Consider the following 19100-nt stretch of genomic DNA (forward strand, 5'->3'; position numbering starts at 1 on the left):
AGGAACCTTTTTTTGTGGTGGTGCAAAATTCTCAGCCTCTGATGAAGTACAAAGATAGACTTACATAGCCTAGAGTGTTCCTCTGCTATCTCGTGTACCTGTCAGGGAAATTATGAAGACGCATACGTTTGTATCACATTTCAAACACACAACCTTTCTATCTTAGGTTTGTGTTTCTCTGCCAGCACTAAATATAAAAAGTGCCCTCAAGTATCTTACAAGCCTGCTGTTTTGATCTACGAGCTTGTGATATAAGCTTTGGTGAATAATTGATGTCTGGAAGGATGTCTCTCCCTAACTCTTTCACGGGACTCAGAAATGACATTCTTGAAAATAAGAGGGTCTAGTGTGCCGGGAGGAAATACTCCACTTTGTGAATCACTGATGCTCTATGTGGGAGTTCCAACCCCCGTCTTGCTGGTTATTGCACAAAGTTCAGTGTTTTTAAGTTTGCCATGGCCTTTAGAGTTGGACAGAGAGGCTGGACTCACCTCATTAGTGCCTCTACCAGCTAGCACATGAAGCTGGTGATCTGTGTTTTCAGGTTCCTGTTGGGATGCTAAACAACAGAGATGACCTTCACTTTTTCTCATGTGCGCCTACTCATGGCTAATTAAGACTGAGGACGAGGAACTCTTACAAGTCCCATAAGGTGAGACATACAACAGTGAGTTGCTGCCCTAATTTTCTGCTATAGAGCCAAAAAGACAAGACAAGTTAACATCGCTGAGCACCTCATCTGTTCAACAACACTGAAGATTTGAAGATTGAAAGATTTAAGCTTCACCGTGAACATTCAGTCTTTATGAGTGAATCATTCTCAGAGGGTACGAGGCATTTGAGGGTACAGCGCCATTTTCTGTCCTGCAGTGTGACGTATCTTTGAAGCAATAATATAAAAAAATATATATATGTATTACATATAAAACACAACAGTCTGCAACAGTTGTAAAGAAGGCTTAGTACAAATATTACATAATTTTGTGTGTAAATCTTTGAATTTGTCTATAGTACTAGTTTAATGCTTATCCCGACTGTCTCATCTTAAAGGATATTATCTATCAGTTAGACTTGTATTTTTATTAGAAACTACAGATGTCACAGAAGAGTTTTTCAGAAGAGTTGGATTTGTGAGCATATAATCATTATTTCTTAGAGCCCTAGCTTAGGTTTTTATGTAAATGCTCAAATGTGTTTTCAGGGCACCCAAGAAAAACTCTTACTTAATACTTAGATCTAACGCTAACTTGGGTTGAATTTTGGATGAAGAACAGCATTATCTAACGTTGAACTGCCAAAATTCAACATCACGTCAATTACCCATGGACAGTGAGTTAAGTGTGTTTTATGTACACTTAAGTTTAAAAAAAAGAAAAAAGTAGCTGTTGCCCTATATGAGATTAATGAACTTTATGTTGGAGCTATGAATAAACTTTTAAAACTTTCTGGGGACTCAAGGCATTGTGATGAGTGCAATCCAACAATTTAATAACCTTCCTAGATATTAATGTTTACTGCCAGGGTGCTGCGCAGCCCTTCCTCTGACCAAAACTCTCACAGGAAATTCAAATTATTATGAGTGCCATGAACATTATAAATGCCATTACATGTGAGTCAAACCCAACTTGTTCCCATATTAGTCCGGGCATTAAACTGCATAAAAGAGTTGGTTGAATTTTTACCCACTTGACTAGACCATGGATATATTGTTTTACTTACAGAAAGTGATTGCATCTGGACAATGTCAAGATCTGAAGATGTGCTTTTTGAAACACTTTTATCTGTCGACTTATTATTATTTTTGGATTGTATATGTTTTATATAAACCATAGCCAAAACGAGAAGGTATTGAGTGATTTGGGAGTGAATTATTTGTGAGTTTCATCTCCAACTCAAAGTTAAAATGGTCAATGTTCAAATCAATTTTAGATGAATTTCAAAAAATTAATACCACACTTAGCCGGACCAACAAAAATGAAAAAGACCATCCTGGGTGTAAAATGCAGCAGCTTTCTGTGATATTTCCACACAGTAAGTATTATTTTTCCTCCATGTTGATTCTGGATTAGACTTGACAGTCGACAAAAGTTGGAACATATTTCAGCTTTCATGGTAAGCCACTGTGTGCACATTGACATGCACAAGCACAATGTTTTTACAGGCACTTATTTTACTAGTTGTCACGTAGCCGAGTGATGCGCGCTCCCCATATTTAGTTGATTTACTTAATGAGACAGGGACAGTGCACAATATACATTATCCTTAGCAGGAGAGATGCATTGTTACAGTGTTCAAACAGAGAAGCACTGACAATTTCACAACAATTGCTGTCTGTCATGAGAGAAATTGGAACACTTGATATTACTTCATCCAATTTCTTCGTGCATACTTACAGCTCTAGCGACACTTAACCAAAGTGAGTTCTCCTCTTCACAAGAGTTTGCACATTTCCCCTGTGCCTGGAGAAGTGTCCCGGGTCACTGCACTGCTGCTGCCCCCTCTTCCTGACATTTTTATTACTTATACTTGGGATGTCAATAAGATGTATTCATTTGTTTGTGCAGTGCTTCTGTGCACAATAAGGTTTGCCCGGAGTTCGTTAAATAACATTTACTCCAAATGTTTCAAATTAATTAAATGCAAAACATGTAAGTAGTTTTTTTGCAGCAGGGATCATGCTGGTCACACTGTTAATAAGTAAATACCGGTAGTCTGTTGTACATAGAAGTTAGGAGAACACTGTTATCAAACAGCAACAAGGAATGTAGCTTTAGTTCCCATATTTGTTTGTAATTTTATTACAATAATAAGCCTACTAAAAGGTACTGGGGCTACTTTTTTACCATCTTAAAAATGTAAAAAAAACGATTTCATTTTAATCAGTTTGCGGCTGTCCACACTTATCGCTCACTTACCTAATGCCTTTTGAGCTTCCCAATTATTGCAATTATCACTGCAGTGATGTTTTTAGTGCTTTTAACAACTTTTTTTTTTTTTTTTTAAATACTCGACCACTTGACCACTGGGTAGCACACATTTCCCGACTTCCAAAATCAGAAAAAGTTTATTGCCATTGTCATTGAACACAGTTAACATAGGAACTTGTTTCAGGGTTAAGGTGCGACATAAAACAATGGCACCTTGGCTTTCCTTCTTTGACATCCTCTGTTGGGCCTTCTTGATGAGGGAGCTGATGGTGGGCCCCCACTTGAGGTCCTGAGTGATGGTGGTGTAGAAAAAGCAGAGGGAGTCCACAGTGGTGATGGGGGAGTTTGTGATAGTGACCTGGAGCTGAGGGGCTGTGACTTTCCTAAAGTCCATGATCATCCCCACTGTCTTCTGGGCATTGAACTCCAGGTTGTTACCGCTGCACCAGGACCAGCCGGTCCACCTCCATCCTGTAGACAGACTCATCCCTGTCCGAGATGAGCCCGATGAGGGTGGTGTCGTCCGCAAACTTGATCAGTTTTATGCAACAGTGGAAAGAGTGAGTTTTACCGTCGCAGTAACACTAACTACAAATATAGCCGCAAGCGGCAATGATCGGCCCTCGCCACGCCGCCGCCACGCCGCCGCCACACCGCCGCCACGCCGCAAGAGGAGGGGGCGCTAACGCGCCCCAATTGTCCTTTTATTACGCCTACTGCTGAATCTGTGACGCTGTCACATCTTCTCCCCTTTGTTTTACCATCAAAAAGCAATTTTATTTTGAATTCTTGGCAAAATGTGCGGCTTTGCCGCACAGACACCGTGACTCTTTGAATGAAAATGTGGATAACTTTTGATGGTCTTGAAGATGAGTCTCACCAAATTTCAGGTTAATAGGGCTGACGCCCTGGGAGGAGTTTGTGAAAGTCTAAAGTGTAAACATGTTCTGGCGATTTCCCCATTGGAATAACATGAAAGGTTTCAGTCATCGTTACGGCAACGCCATAACAATTATGACATGAGTCATTGACTTTTTTGATGGGGATGCTAAAATTGAGTTGTGTGTCAAATTTCATATAATTTCGCAAAACTAAACATTTAACCTCCATATAAAATCTGTAGGGGGCGCTGTGGCGCCAAATGAATTTATTTCACTTCAAGTAGGTTTAGGGCAAAGAGTTTAACAACTGATTCTAATTTGACGCAATTCGGACTTTATCTGCGCAAACGGCAGAAATTTTAAATATGGGAGATTTCTGAAATTCTAGCTACAGTTTGCGGCTTCGCCGCACAGAGACCGTGAGAGGTATCAATGTAATTTGGATAACTTTTGATGTCCCACTCCTCAGTAGCATTTTCACCAAATTTCAGCTTTTTAGGGCCAACGCCCTGGGAGGAGTTCGTAAAAGTACGACGTTTGGAAAAACTCCGAAGTCATGTTTAGCCATTTTTGAAGCAATATGGCCGACATTTGGTTGGGCGGACGGCGTTGCCGTAATAATATTTTTTACTTCTCTTGTCACCATCTACCTCTGCGCCAAATTTCATGATTCTACGATCAGATTTTTTTTGGGTCATTTCCCATCTCTCAATGCATTTTTGGTACATTTGGGGGCGCTGACGTGCCAATTTTTTTAATTTTAGAAAAGGGAAATAGCCAGAATGTAGAGAGGCACGATTTTTAGAGGCGTGCAAATTTTTGTGACTTTTCGTCAATGTTCACTGGGTGAAAAATAGGGGGGTTGGTCCCGAGAAGAAGAAGAAGAAGAAGAAGAAAGAAAGAAAGAATAATATTCCGATGCGAAAACAATGTTTCCCATTTTTCAAATATCATAAACTATACATTTTCGGAAAGCGCTCGCGCTTTCCTACCTCATGGTGTGGGTCCCTGGTCACTGATGGGTACTTTCGATAATTTTGAGTGGGCTCCGCCCACTTTGTGTTTTTGGCCCTCTATACAGTAATAATGTTCAATTTTTGCCTTACATGCTTATATGCACGGAACATGCAAGAGATGGGGAACGTATTCGTGAGCTACTTAGCGCAAATGAGTGCTTTATATGGGGATTCGCGGTCGTCATCCCAATGTAAAGTGCTCGTTTAGTGCGAACTTTTGCACGGGCTTCGCCCGTTTACAACGGTAATGTTCCATTTTCCTACAACTAATTAGTATGCACGGGGCGTGCATGAGTGGAGGAGTGCGTTAGTGAGTGTTTGGAAGTGGGCGAGCGCTTCGCGCTCGATTTTGTGCGCACTACGTGCGCACTTTCGCAGCCGTGCTTCGCACGGCCTTACGAGATTAATAGGCCTCTCGCCAGCTTGTGGCGCTCGGGCCTAACTAGCATGCTTACAGTACTGCTTTGTGAAGGAGAAACACTCTATAATTAGATACATAGTGCACAATGGACTCCTTTTGACCAGACTAGCAAATTTTACAATACATCTATGCTGGGGCTGAACAGATTCTACTTCATTATATGAACAAAGCCGCTTTAATTAAGTCCAATTGATATCGCAGTGACGAAACATTGAGGCCTATATATAATGTGTATCAGTTGTTCCTTGGTTTCTATTTGTACAAAAGGAGAAAATTACCTTTTTGAAACTTTTAAGAGATAGGTAAAGAAATTACTTAATTAAGAAAGTACTTCTGTTGACAAAATATAACTTTTTGAATTAAATTGTTCATAACAGATGAAGTTCAGTGAAATAAGGAATTTAACAAACAGACTGAATGCTGCTTGAAGTCATTGTTCATATAAAATCTAGCCGTATAACCGATAGGTTTCTTTTTGGAGTAGTATTAAGCGTAGGATTGGTGGGAGTAAAAGGATACAGCCTGCAGCTTCACAAGGGTCACAGCACTTAACCCAGCGGCCCATACAGCATTTCAGTGCATCTCTCAATAATGTAATTGAAATCATTATTTGAAAAGGCGATTTTCCCTCATGGTGCCCTTGAGGTATCTTTTGCACTAATTGAAGTGGATGATTTAGGTGTCCATCATTACATTGAGCTTCATTCTCGCAACCTCCAAAACCTTCTGTTACAGATGCAGTGATCCGGCACACACTTGCATAAAACACAGATAATAAGCACCCATTTATTTTTTTGGGGTAAGAAAATGAATAGATCTGTATTCAGTGCAGGCTGAAAGGAAATAGTCTTTTTGGCAAAATTGGTGTGGTATTTTCAAAGTGGTACCGCAGTAAAGGCAACCGTTAGCTTTTCAGTCGCAGTACAAGGTCGATATAATGAACTTCATAAATAACATGAATCTTTGGTGCTTATTCATAGTCTACATAATCAGGGTGGTTATGAAAGAGAACAGGAATTGAAGCAAGTCCAAATTAAGTTAAAGGTTGTATCCTGCTTTCTTCTATTTAATGTAGAAAGGCAATAAATAACTGCTAAATTGCCTGTGACCTGGCTGTACATGCCTTCCCCATTCACTCAGTGTATGCTATAGATTTCTGTGTAGATGAGCTAACGTGAACTCTATTTACTGTAAGAAAGTGTCATGGTTGGAATTTTACTTTGAGTTAATATGCAAAAAAATAAGAACCCAACAGCCATCTTTAAAAAAACAGACAAATTAACAAAAAATGTAGCGGTCAAGGCCATAATTGGCGACACATATTTGTTTCACAATGTCTTTACTTGCTGCATACTGTATCTCTATATATCTAAATGCTCTCTGCTTCTTTTTGAACCGTTACCATCATCCTAATAAACCGAGCTGTTGTTAAAGTGAATGAGGACTGCTGCGCCCCGTTCCCATTTTCTGCATTTAATTAAAAAAGCCATTGAAAAACCCAACATTGGCTCAAATAGATCCTCTGTGCTGCTTTTCTTTCATAGTGTCTGTTCACAAGTTCTCCTCTTAAAAGTATGAGCGTGCATAACACAGTTGGTATTCAGCGTGCAAGACAGCCAGCAAAGCAGCAATCTTGTCTATGGAAAAGACAGTAATTCCACTCGGCAGCCATGGTTTGCACTCAAATGTTAGTCTGGCACACCAGCCTGAAGTTTGTCACCTTGGAACAGGTGAAACATGAAAACTTGAAACATCTTTTGGCATTGAATTTTACTGTGGATAAAACAGTGCTTTCTCCTCCCTCTTTTGTTTTAAATATGCATAATGCAATGTCTTTCATTCCAGATTTTTACTTCTTTTTTTACACTTTTGACTTGAAAAAAAAAACAGAATCAAAAATGTTGTTTGGAATAAAGAGTACGTTGTGCATGAATATGAAATTGTGCATGCATTTATTATTTCTCTGTGAAACATGTCCGAAATGCCCTCTCAGCCTGTGGTTACCCCGCTTGGGCCCTCAACAGAGTGAAGAGAACCAAGAAGCAGGACAAAAGGGAAACTGAACAGAGAAGGAAGGGTGTTTCTATCCCTTATGTGTCTGGCCTGAAAAACTGCAGAGAATTTTTAGACAACACGAAGTCCCTGTTTATTTTAAACCAGGAAACACTTTAAGACAAAAACTGGTTCACCCTAAGGACAAGTTGCCGACTCAAAAACAGAGCAATGTAGTTTATTCGATCCAATGCAGTGAAGAAAGCTGTAAAGAACGGTACATAGGTGAGACTAAACAGCCTCTACACAAGAGGCTCTATCAGCACAGAAGAAATACAAGTTCAGGACCTCAGAGCGCCGTGCATCTCCATCTTGAAGCCTCTAATCACTCGTTTGAAGACGGTGAGGTGAAGGTTTTAAGCAGGGAGAAGAGATGGTTTGAAAGAGGAGTCAAGGAAGCTATTTTTGTTAAAAAAGAAAGACCTTCTTTAAACAGAAATGGAGGGCTAAGGTTTAATCTTCCTGTTATTTATAATGGGTTACTGAACCCCTGGAAAGGTAGAGGACCAGGACCAGGACATTTAGATGCTAATCAGGTACTCAGGGTGATTGAGCCAGGGTCTCACAAAGACAAAGAGGATTCTAATAGCCCATTAAGATTCTGAATAGGCTAGCTCGGTAGATACAAGGGGGGAGTTTCTGTTGAAACAAACAACTCTTTCTACTTCAGGAAGGCTCCTCCCAATGGGTGGGTCTTACCACAGAACAGTATTAATATCGGAGTTCTCGATCTAAATTCTTTTATTGACAATGACTCTTGGATGAGAGTCGAAACGTCTATTTTTTTCAAACTGAGTCCAGATGACTACAACTGAAGCTTTTTCTACTATCTGCTAATAATATTTAATGCATTTGGGGGCAGCTAAAATTTGTATTAGTAAAATGCAGATTTTTGTTGTAACGCAAGAAGTGAACATGTCTTGACACTAATAGAACTCATCAGATTAAAGATTTGTGTATTTACCTTTAAGATATGTCATGGTAAAATACAACGTGACCCTGCCCTCCCTGTGGGAGTATGACATCATCACATTCTAGAATTTGATAACAACCAATACGGGAAAATTGGCACGAGCTGTGACCAATTAATTAATTTCCAGGCAAGCATATTACACAAAACCAATTTTAATACAATTATCCATAATTGGACATGTTATTAATTGGTTATGTTTGTACTACAGTATATATGAAACACTATTTACTTCCAAATAAACAGTATACTGAAACAGTTTGGACCATGCCATGCTGCTGATAAAATTGCTGACCAACCAGAGAAACCTCTCTTTACTTGGCCACTTAACACTTGTGGAAATCCCCTTTCCCCGTGCACCCCAGTCTCCCCTAACAGCATTGAAAACTGTCTGCTTTCATTTAAAAAAACTCAATCTGCTGCAAATTGCCACAGGTCTTGAGGCTCGTTTATCAGAGTAAACTAAAGTTTTGGGCTCTTGCTCTGTCTTGTGTAATGCATGTTTATGTCAATATACTAAATCCATGGGTTTAAGTCATGTGACTTATTTGTTATCACCTCCATTTTGAAGACATCACTGCATCTCGGCTGTGCAGCGCATAAAACTGAAAATGGAAAGGGTTGATACTCGTACGACATTATGACAGTCATCCATTTCTGGTGAAAAACGGGGTCTTTGGGAATGTTACAGAAGAGAAAACCTTTGTTTTGTCTTTTTGTAGGCCCAGCCCACAGTGCAACGTGCAGCGTGTGTGACGTCACTTTGAACAGCACCCATGAATAGCTCTCTCCTCATACAGAAATGTATACACAAATCTAACCGAACAACAACAAATTATACTTGCACGGCTAAGTCAACATGTTTTTTGGATATTTTATGATTTTTCAATTTAGAATCATTCTAAATATAACATTTTTGAAAGTCTGTGTATTGAAGCTGCAATAATGCAATGCATAATACAAACCAAACTCCTGTAATAAACATTTTTTAGACATTCTTTTGACATGCAACTACACACAATACATAGTATGGCACATATTTAAAAGATTTGGTAATAACTTGATAACATTATAGCTAATATCATTGCACAGAAAAATCATTCCCCCCTGATGAAGATTGTTTGTTTTCATGACACATTTGACTTTCATATAAAAACAGTCTTATATGTTTCTCCAAAATTGTACTCAATTTGACTCACCTGGGGAATATGACCCAAATCTAAGTAGAACAAGATTTGAACCAAGGTCACTGCGGTCTCAAATTGTGGTATAAGCCAAAACATTAGAATTCCTCCCTAGCAGCGCTTGTATAGGTTTTGCAGGTGTGCGACACATGCCACACTTTGTTTAAGGAGCACTCTACCTTCTTAATGAAGCCACTGCTCTTTAGCTTTGCTTCATAGTCAAGACCGGAGCTTTTTAGCCAATGTTCCTTGTGATTGAAATTCTCAGTCAGCCATCAGTCTGCATTATAGACTGGTTTCCCCTTGTCTGGTGGGGGCTAACTGAAACAGATTGAGACAGCTCTTGCTCACTGCATCACTAATGGCTGCCAATGAAAGACGTCTCTGTGCTGTTGACCCGTATGTGGACCAGGAGCAATGGGAAGAACACAGCTCGATGCGGGGAGTCTCTTCGGCATCAGTCACCGGTCAACAGCATCGTCATCCTATTGACTAAACGCTGCCCAGAAATAGAATCTAATCACAGATTTTGGACAGGCTCTGGTTCCCCTAATGGTTTACCATTAACTGACTGGAACAAAGCCCAAAGTGTAGTGAAATATCACAATGTATTCCAGGGAGTGTGGCAATAATGGCCTCTCAATTATTGCCATGGCGATGCAGACACCTGCGGACTTGTATTGCATGAATCATTTTAGAAAAAGAAGACTTACTTTAGCTTTAAATGCAATTCATTCATCTATGGTTCAGCAGCCCAATTACCATCCAGTGGAGAGGACACTGAGACGAGCTACAATTTTGGAATGTGAATTTGCAACACTCGGCTGCAACAGATTGATAAACAGGCCACCGTGGACTCGGGTAGACCTTTATTCCCAAACATTGTAGATAAACACTGCAGTGACAAAATATAGATCATAAAGTCAGGGAATAATCTTAGCAATATTTTTTCCAGAATTTTATTTTATCGTTATTAGACAGAACAGCTTAGTATGGAATGGGGATGAGAGAGGAGGGAGGACATGCAGTGAACTGTCGGAGTCAGGATCCAAACTCACACAGAGAAGCAAACACAAGATTCCCTCTTAAATGGACCAGACAAGTTCAATATTGTTGAAGTAGAGAAGAGATAGGTGATTTAGTTATTCGGAGTTTGGGCTGAGCTGGCATTAGTAAAAAAAAAAAAAAATCAAAGCTCTGTAGTGATTCCAAAAAAATTTAAGTTGTTCTCTTCACTTGTGTACAGTTTAAATCTACAGTTTCCGCGTGAAAAAGTTAGTATTTTTAAAAAACAAAATACATTTGACATACATATTAATCAGTCCTGCTGATTTATTGTAGAAAACTATGCAAATAAGCTTTTGGTTGAAAAAAACTCATTAATTCGCACATGGCTCTCCTGATAAATGGAATATCTTCGTGACTGGGGGTGAGGCGGTCGGCAGTGAAGCCCACTCCAAACCATCCCTCAGGCCGGCCACAACAAAGTCATTACCTGCGTGCCATAATTGACAGTGAACACAGGCAATCCTGTTAATTGATTACCCGGGCCTCAGCTAATGGAAAATGCAAAGGCTCATTGTGCCTCCCATAAAGGCCCTGTCAGGAACGTTTCCACGCAAAGACAACCACCGGCTGCACCTTTAAATGTTTCAAGAGTTTCCCCTCGGGACAGCCCTGATGAGCAGACTTCTCTAATTCAATGCGTGATTACCCTCCAGATTATGATGGATTCAAATCTGTCATAGCCACGCACCACAAACGGTTGATCAAGAAGTACAGTAAGGAGCGATGGGGGACCACGTGTCTGCATGGAAATATAAGCAGAACTTAATTACCGTAAGCGCACGGGCCAGTTGCGCCGTTTGATCCGCGCGGAGGATGCGGGGGCTACACTCTCTCCCCCTCACGCGCAGGACTCAGCCTCCAGCCCCTCCTCTCGTGTGCATCACTTCTTGGGAACACTTGTCCGCGCGCGCCGCAGCCTCATCCCTCCGCGGTACCCCACACCCCACACCCCACACCACCCCGCGCGCGCCGTGCCGTGCCGTGCCGTGTCGTGCCATGACTGACTGACAAACGCTCCGAGTGTCAAACGATGTGTTTCTGTCGCCTCTGAAGTGGAGAAGAAATCGGAGAATGGAGACGCGCCCGCATCACTGGTTTATCTTCGTTTTGTCCGAGTGGATTTGGCTCATCGCTCTAACTTCTCTCCTTCTTGGCGCAGCCGAGGCGGAGGTGAGGTGCGTTCCCTCGTGCCGGTCGCCGCCAATCACGGCATCGCCCCGCGAGCCGTCCACGCTGGATTTCATGAGTTTGGACGAGTTGCAAAGTGATGAAATTGACGGATCCGCGGACGCGCCTCCCGATCGCGCGAACGGACGGAGCGCGAACGACACCGCTGCGGATCCGAGGGACGAAAGTTCATCCGAACGGTCGGCGGGGGAGAACGACGGCGAGAAACTTTCCAAAGTGTCCGCGCCGGGTGATCCACGCGGCGTCCTGGCCACAAACGCCAGCGGGGCGGACGGGGAAAGTAGCGTGGATGATTTGGAGCGAAGTGATGCGAGTGAAGATGAGGACAGTGTCGGGACCAGCGTGAGCCGGAGACGCGGGGCCAGGAGCGCAGAGACTTGGACCGACTTTCACCGGGAGGACACGGGGGACGATGGCGGGGATGCGGCGCGTGAGGAGCCGGAGGAGTTCCAGCTCACGCACACCACATTTGCGCTCACCGGAGACACGGCTCACAACCAGGCGATGGTGCACTGGTCCGGGCAGAACAGCAGCGTGAGTGGATTCTAACATTATTCTACTTGTTACATCTCTTTTTGTCCTGATTTTACGCACGGAATCCCGTTTGACGCAGTGTAGTCTTGGCTGGAAGGTAGATTGAAGTCCCCCCCTGGGTTTTATGTCATTAGTAGAAGCTTAATGGTGGCTTGGCATAATGAGATGTAATGGAGATGGAATGTGAAAGGGCTCAAAGGTTTGAGATGAGTAAAGGGGCTGGAGTTATGGTGGTCTCTGCTTCATTGCCCCCTCTCAACCCTTGTCTTCATGTCCCTCACACACAACACACAACCACCCCCGGCCCGGTCAGGGAAGAGCTCTGCACTTTACATGAATAATAAACACGGAAAACTGATAATACTTCTAAACCTACTATACACCACTAACCCAAAATACCCCAAATATTCAATATGTTATTCTCAGAGTGCACTTCTACTGAACCTGCGATGAAACCTTTTGCAAAGTAATTTCTTGTATTTTTAAGATGTGTAGATTCACCTTAGACAAAACAACAGATATTTTATAGAATTTTTGACACACGATATAAAGCAGTGTTGGATTTCAATGAATTTACCACTGCACAATCCTGATAATATGTACAATGATGTATTTAACTCCTTGCCACACACAAGCTCTGAATTTCCACAAGTTATAACCTCTGCATCCCTAACCTCTTCTGAACCTTAACCTGCATCTAACCCCAGCAATATATCAGCTCAAGAAGACTCACAAGCCGGTTTTAACCGAAAACACCTCAATCTCCAGAATTATCATAATGTCTTGAGTTATCCCCCATGTAAAACACTGCATTTTCCCTTATAGCGACACAACTTTGCATTATTTAACTCAATGGTAGCTTTCCTAACCCTAACCTTACCCTCAAACTTACCTTAATGATTTTTATAATGAGGGCTGAAGTCCCCATAATATTATGAATACATGACCATACACTGACATTTATTTCTCGCTGGTGATACCCAACCATAACCTTCAATTAGTCATATTTTTGCAAACGTTCAGGTTCTCACATTTTGGCAGTGGGGTCTGAGGTCCCCATTAGGTATGAAAAACACGATACACACCACCACACAAAGTGCGCTGTCCATCAATCCATCTACAATATCTATTGGTATTCACACCAGAGGTTTTGGTTTGTGTGCATTGCTTGGAAACAGGATAACAATGCTAAAAAGGTTAGCACCTTGTCTGCACTTTTCAGTTTGGCTCGCTGAAAAGTTACAACTCAGCAATTAAAGAACTGGCATGAATCAAATGATCATAATGATAACTTCTAATGGCAGGATTTCAAAGCTGTAGAGGCCGTTAAAATGACATTTGACAGGGAAAACCAAGATTATCTACACCACATTCCACATTTGATCAAACACATCAATTAAAACTGTGCTTTGATTCAAAAAGAAAAAACATGTTTTCTGTACGATGAACTCGTCTTCTCATGCAGATTTGTTCAACGATAAAATGATTCAGGTTGCCAAGCAATCTTAATGGTTTAAGAATAGAACAGGGGAAACCATTAAGATGGCTTGGCAACCTTTAGTCAATTGAAGTTTGATTTACTGATACTACCATATTTATGTTATGCCTTTAAAGCGATACACAGAATCATCCATGTTGGATGAATGGCTTGACTATATCAATAGAAGTGAATTCATCTAATTGTGTTGAGATTTGGGCCTTTGTTTGTTAATGGTTGAAGTATTAGCTCTCTTGTATATTTCTATTGTTTTTTGTATATGGAACAGAATGTCTCCAGAGGTCCACTCCAGGCTTGTCAAATTCTGATATGGGAAATAGACATAGTCATTAGTTCCAAAAGAAACACGTGATTCAATTCAAGCCATATGAAAGCTGAGGTAAAAGCAAAAGAAGGATAAACATGTATGACCCTGTTCTTTTGAGTGCTTTATTTAGGATAGATAGGAATCCCATAGCAGCAGAATTTATCACCTGAAGTTTCTCAATGCACCTGTCTGGCCTTTGAAAAGGTGCATTACAGTGTGAATCTGGTAAAAGCAGCATTTTTCTATACTTTGACTTTTGAGTGCAGTCATATTTTAGGAATATTTGTGTAAAACGAATATGGCAGCAGAGCAATACCGCTGTTTTGTCCATTTACTCAATGTTTTTTTGACATCTACCTATATTTGTGAAAAGAAATGTATATAATGTCATATATTTTATAGTTTAGAAAAGGCAAAATAAATACAACGCTAGGGCTATATGTCCAACAAACAAAAACGCAATTTTATTTGGCCATTTTGGATGATTATGATTGTAATCGATTTTATTCAAAGTCCCTGGTGACTTCTGCTCTTTAAAACATAACTCAGGTATTGCCAGATGTGCCTTGAAAAACTGTCCACTTAAAGTACTTCAAAGATTTCGTCCAAAAAAATAAATAAAGCCAAAAACAATCACCATTGCCAAATAAAGAACCAGATAGAGGGACAGACATGATTTGCCAAAATATATACTCCATTTGTTCCCGAAGAGGTTTGGTTTGGAGATGTTTTAGTAGGTGGTGTGCCATTGTATTTTACCAATGCAAAAATTGTGCTGTGACTCAAAAAAGGTTCACAGACACTGATTCAAGTTGACAGACACTTTAAAGTCTGTATTCCTCTGAGCTTACAGTCTTTTTAGTCTATTGTATACAAGTGCTTTACTTTGCCATATATTCAATTTATTTTTTTCATCTTAATTCAACAGTTTTTGTCTTTCTGCCAATCGTCTATAGGCCGAACTGTGCTCTCAATCCACGTCATGATAAAGTCACTCTTCTTCATTCAGAAATGAGTCTTCAAGTCAGAAATATAATTGTTTCATATCTAAACGTCATTAAGTTTGCATGCATCCACCTCTCAGACACACACTGCGTCGCCATGGATACTCGCACCCAGGTGAAAAGGGGCGGGGCTGAGCGAGGCTGCTGCTGCTTTTTTTTCACGGAAGAGACGAGGCGCAAACTGATAACACTCACAAAGCACATGCTACCAATTGTAGTGAAGCCTCATCAAAAAGACACTTGAGCCGCTGTAACGTCCCGCGGCTCTGTCTCTTAGAGGTCCTTGGAACAACTCACAACTTTTACAGATTTAACTACATTAACGCTCCAATTACGTGATAAAGGCTCGCAAAATCGACAGGTCAGTGGCCTGTTCTTTGTACTATATTGTTGCCATTGTGATATAGGGTAAATGTCATTTACAGTTGACTGATGAAAACATGAAGATTGTCAATAATCCATGTAGACTGTTGCAATTCCATTGTGTTTTCTTCACATTTCTTACTACCAACATGCCAAATATTGTAATCCCACTAGTGTAACATTGTGCCTGATGTCACATAGCTTCATCTCACAACAGAAATGTAAAAACAGAGATGTATGTTTTGTTCTCACTCCTTCCACATGGCACGTTTTATCTGTCTGAGTAGGTGCATGCCAGGCGGCTATTAAGAAAGCTTGCTTGTCGTTTTTCCAGCTGGTCTACTTTCTGTAATTAGGAATATGTTTTTAAAATGGTTTGTCAAACGCCCTTTTTTCCTATTAAAAGGAAAGTTGCGAGCTTGTTTTGAGGAGATTTGCGGAATGCACCAGACAGTCACACATCATTAGGCAACATTATCTTACATTGATACCAGACTGAATGATGGCACTGAGACAATTTGTGTAATCTATAAAAGATGGATTGTTAGTGAAATGAAGTCCTAATGCGTCATGCCCTTATTGCTCTACAAATGTCTCTCCTGACTTGTTAAAATGACTCATTACCTGAGTGGGGGAAAGAAGAGTTTTTCTCACTTTCAGGATATGTCTATGTTACACTAGCATATTGACAGGTGTGGCTAAAATCCTTTTAGCATTTAGAGCTATTTGCTTCTTGGATGAGATGGACTGAAACCAATGTATCTCGAAAAGTTTCAGCTTGTTTTTGAGCACTAAGGATATTCAGTCTTCCTCTTTTTAATTGATTTTTACAAAATTGCTACTTTGGTGTGGTAAAAAAAAAGAAAGAAAAAAAGGCTCCATTATTCTGCTTTTCCAGTCCTGATTGTTTCTATAGGCTATACTTAGAAACATCTCAGCATTAGTCTTCTTACCATTTTAGTCTGATTTGGTGTTTTAGTTCCTGTGTAGTTTTAAATTGTCTTAAATTTTATGAAAATTGGGGTTTACACATACTGCGTTCAGACTGGGCTTCACCCCTCAATGTATTTAGCTGAGTTCTGTGAGAATTATATTGATGAAACAAATTTAAATTTAAGTTGTGAGAGCTGATACATTAGAATGCATACTGGTAATGCAAAAGAAAATATCAATTAAAAAAAAAAAAATGCTTATAACAGTTTGTTTTTTTTAACAAGTTTTAATAAAGCTAAACCCTTTAATGTATATGCAAATATTACTGATAGTGAAGAGAGTAGGCTTATAAACTGTATAATGAAATACATTTTCATAAAAATTTATGTTTTTGGCCTGTCGTCTTAAATCTTGATGGCCAAGGTCTTAAAAAGTTTAAAACAACTTAAAAAAAAGTTGTGCTGAAACCCTGTATTGGCATTTAGTTGTCCACTTTTTAATTGATAACCATTTTAAACAAAACTGCTAAACAGTACTGAGCTACGAATAACTAAAGATAATAATAACTAAAGCTGCATTCAGCGATAAAGGCCCTTGCCCCCCTTGCCCCCCACGGGGTATGAGCCACCGCAAAGACCACGCCTCTAATCCTGCCGCCTCCCCCTTAAACAGTACCAACTTTATACTACTTATCCCAACACGTTTTTACAACCGCACAGTTGCAGATAGAGTTAGAGTTGCCTGTAAACCAAAACACATGAAAGTCTATGGCAGTGTTTGTCAGGTTGCCATGGTAACATGCTTGCGGATAGAGGTATGCCGTCATTGGCTTTTTTTGTTCAGAATGGCAAGAAGGATTTGTCTACATCAAAATATTGTTTTTTATTTCATTCAAATGTTCCAGGAGGCGCTGTAGAGCCTTTGTAAAATATCGCTATATATATTATATATAATTGTGTTCAGCTCTTCATTTTGCACAAAATGTATATTCGTGCCGGAAAATAGGACATCTCATGCCAGAGATACACGAATTCTAATACTTAAAACAATGGCCATTCTGTTAACGAGCTTGCCAAGCCCTCAGATGGAATTGTATCAAAAAATCAAAATTATTGTAATAAATCTAATTGAAAATGGGTTTAGTTAATTTTCACTCATTTCCAAACCTTTTGAAAGAAAATCCAAGATGGAACAAAATAAAGTATGAGATGTAAAATTTTGAAATGGCCGACTCCCTGTGGGGTTTAGGCATGGATGTATTGTATTAACTGGATAAGGCACTCTGTTGTACAGCAGCCTCACGGCCCAGAGTTCGGCCTGTAAAATTACCAACAGTACTCAATTATTTTTTGTCTCAAAAGGTCAAAATTGGGGTGGTTTGTGGGGGAAAAAAAGAATAACGGAAACTTTTAAAATTATTTTCCACCTATAAGACTCAAGCTAGAATCATGTGACTTCATAAGCTTGTGCTCTGTCACAAATTAACCCCTTGTATTTTTTTTTCAGTTGTCTATGAAAAATAGACATAGTAAAATAAATAAATAAATAAAGTATTTTTAATACTTTAATTTTTTTTTAAATTACATTAAAATAACAAAACCAATTTTAGAGGTTGCAAGAGAGTGAAGGAATTAATAAGCATTTAATATTGTAATGCATTGATATACATTTCCTTGTTATTGCAGACTGGACACACACACACACACACACACACACATGGCACATTCTTTGCTCTGTCTGCTTCTGTCTGTCTCTGCTCCCCCAGCTTCTCTGTCTGGGTCAAGGGTCGCATCTCACAACCATATTAGGATGTCCTGGAAGGTAGAGCCTGGTACCAAGAGGTGCCAGAAAAGAGCCACCTTCTTATGAATATTCATATTCTTTGTCCTGTGTGTGAGAAGCCCCCAGATGAGGACCAGACGTCTGATGGGAACTTGTGAGGGACAGGACATGTGTTTTTAATCTGTTAGTTTTGTAATCGTAGGGAATGAACACTTTTATTTTAAAGACCATAATCTTGTCTTGTTAATCTCAGTAATTAGAACCAACAAGAGCCATTTTATTAGATAGCCACAGATGCAGATCATTGTGTTCAGCTTGGAAATCTTCACAAACAATCTATTTACATTTTCAAATGTTTTTAAAGAAACGATTCCTTTGAAATTTCCCCAAAATTGCAATTTTGTTTAAAATAACACCTGAAGACGTATCAGCCTCAAACGGATAACATTTCATTGCTTATGGGTTTTGTCTGGTCAAATTGTTCAAGGTCTGGTCAAGTGTTTTTGATGAAAATTGTTGAAGGAGATGAATAAAGAACAACGAGGTACACCTTTGTCAGCACTGTATTCGATCCAACATGGTGGATTTAGCACAAATTTTGCTCATGGGACTTAATGAATATGCAAAATTGGCCAATTTGCTCAAACACATACTTTCACCTTCCTGTGAAGACCGTGAGGTCTGTGCACGGAGTAGGCTTTTGACATAGAAGGAGACACAGCTCATCTGTTCCGCTCTTTGCCTGTTCCTCTTGTTATATTTGAAAAAAAATCATTCTGTCGTCTTTTTGATATTAACTTTGTTTTTTCTAATGAGATAGATGTATTAAAGCTATGATCTCATTTACCTGACATCTTTTGGCAGCAGTACTTCCATCTTGGTCAGATCGATGTGACTTGTATCTTATCAACCCTTGTTCCTGGGCGTGGTCAGTTTGACAGATGTGACAGATCTATCAGCCTGGACTCACTT

General features: G+C 40.0%; 1 protein-coding gene across 1 annotated transcript in view; it reads left to right on the top strand.

Moving 5' to 3' along the window:
• The first annotated feature begins 11590 nt into the window (after positions 1-11590).
• Positions 11591-19100, top strand: part of LOC140351526 (VPS10 domain-containing receptor SorCS1-like) — a 68076-nt gene continuing 60566 nt past the window's right edge. Inside the window, exon 1 of the mRNA XM_072437377.1 lies at positions 11591-12241. Coding sequence (XP_072293478.1) covers positions 11591-12241 — 651 coding nt within the window. The remainder of the gene's footprint in view (positions 12242-19100) is intronic.

The sequence above is a fragment of the Eucyclogobius newberryi genome, unplaced genomic scaffold, assembly GCF_026437365.1.
Source record: "Eucyclogobius newberryi isolate DKJ021-1_F unplaced genomic scaffold, fEucNew1.0.hap1 SCAF_8, whole genome shotgun sequence".
Taxonomy (NCBI): Eukaryota; Metazoa; Chordata; class Actinopteri; order Gobiiformes; family Gobiidae; genus Eucyclogobius; species Eucyclogobius newberryi.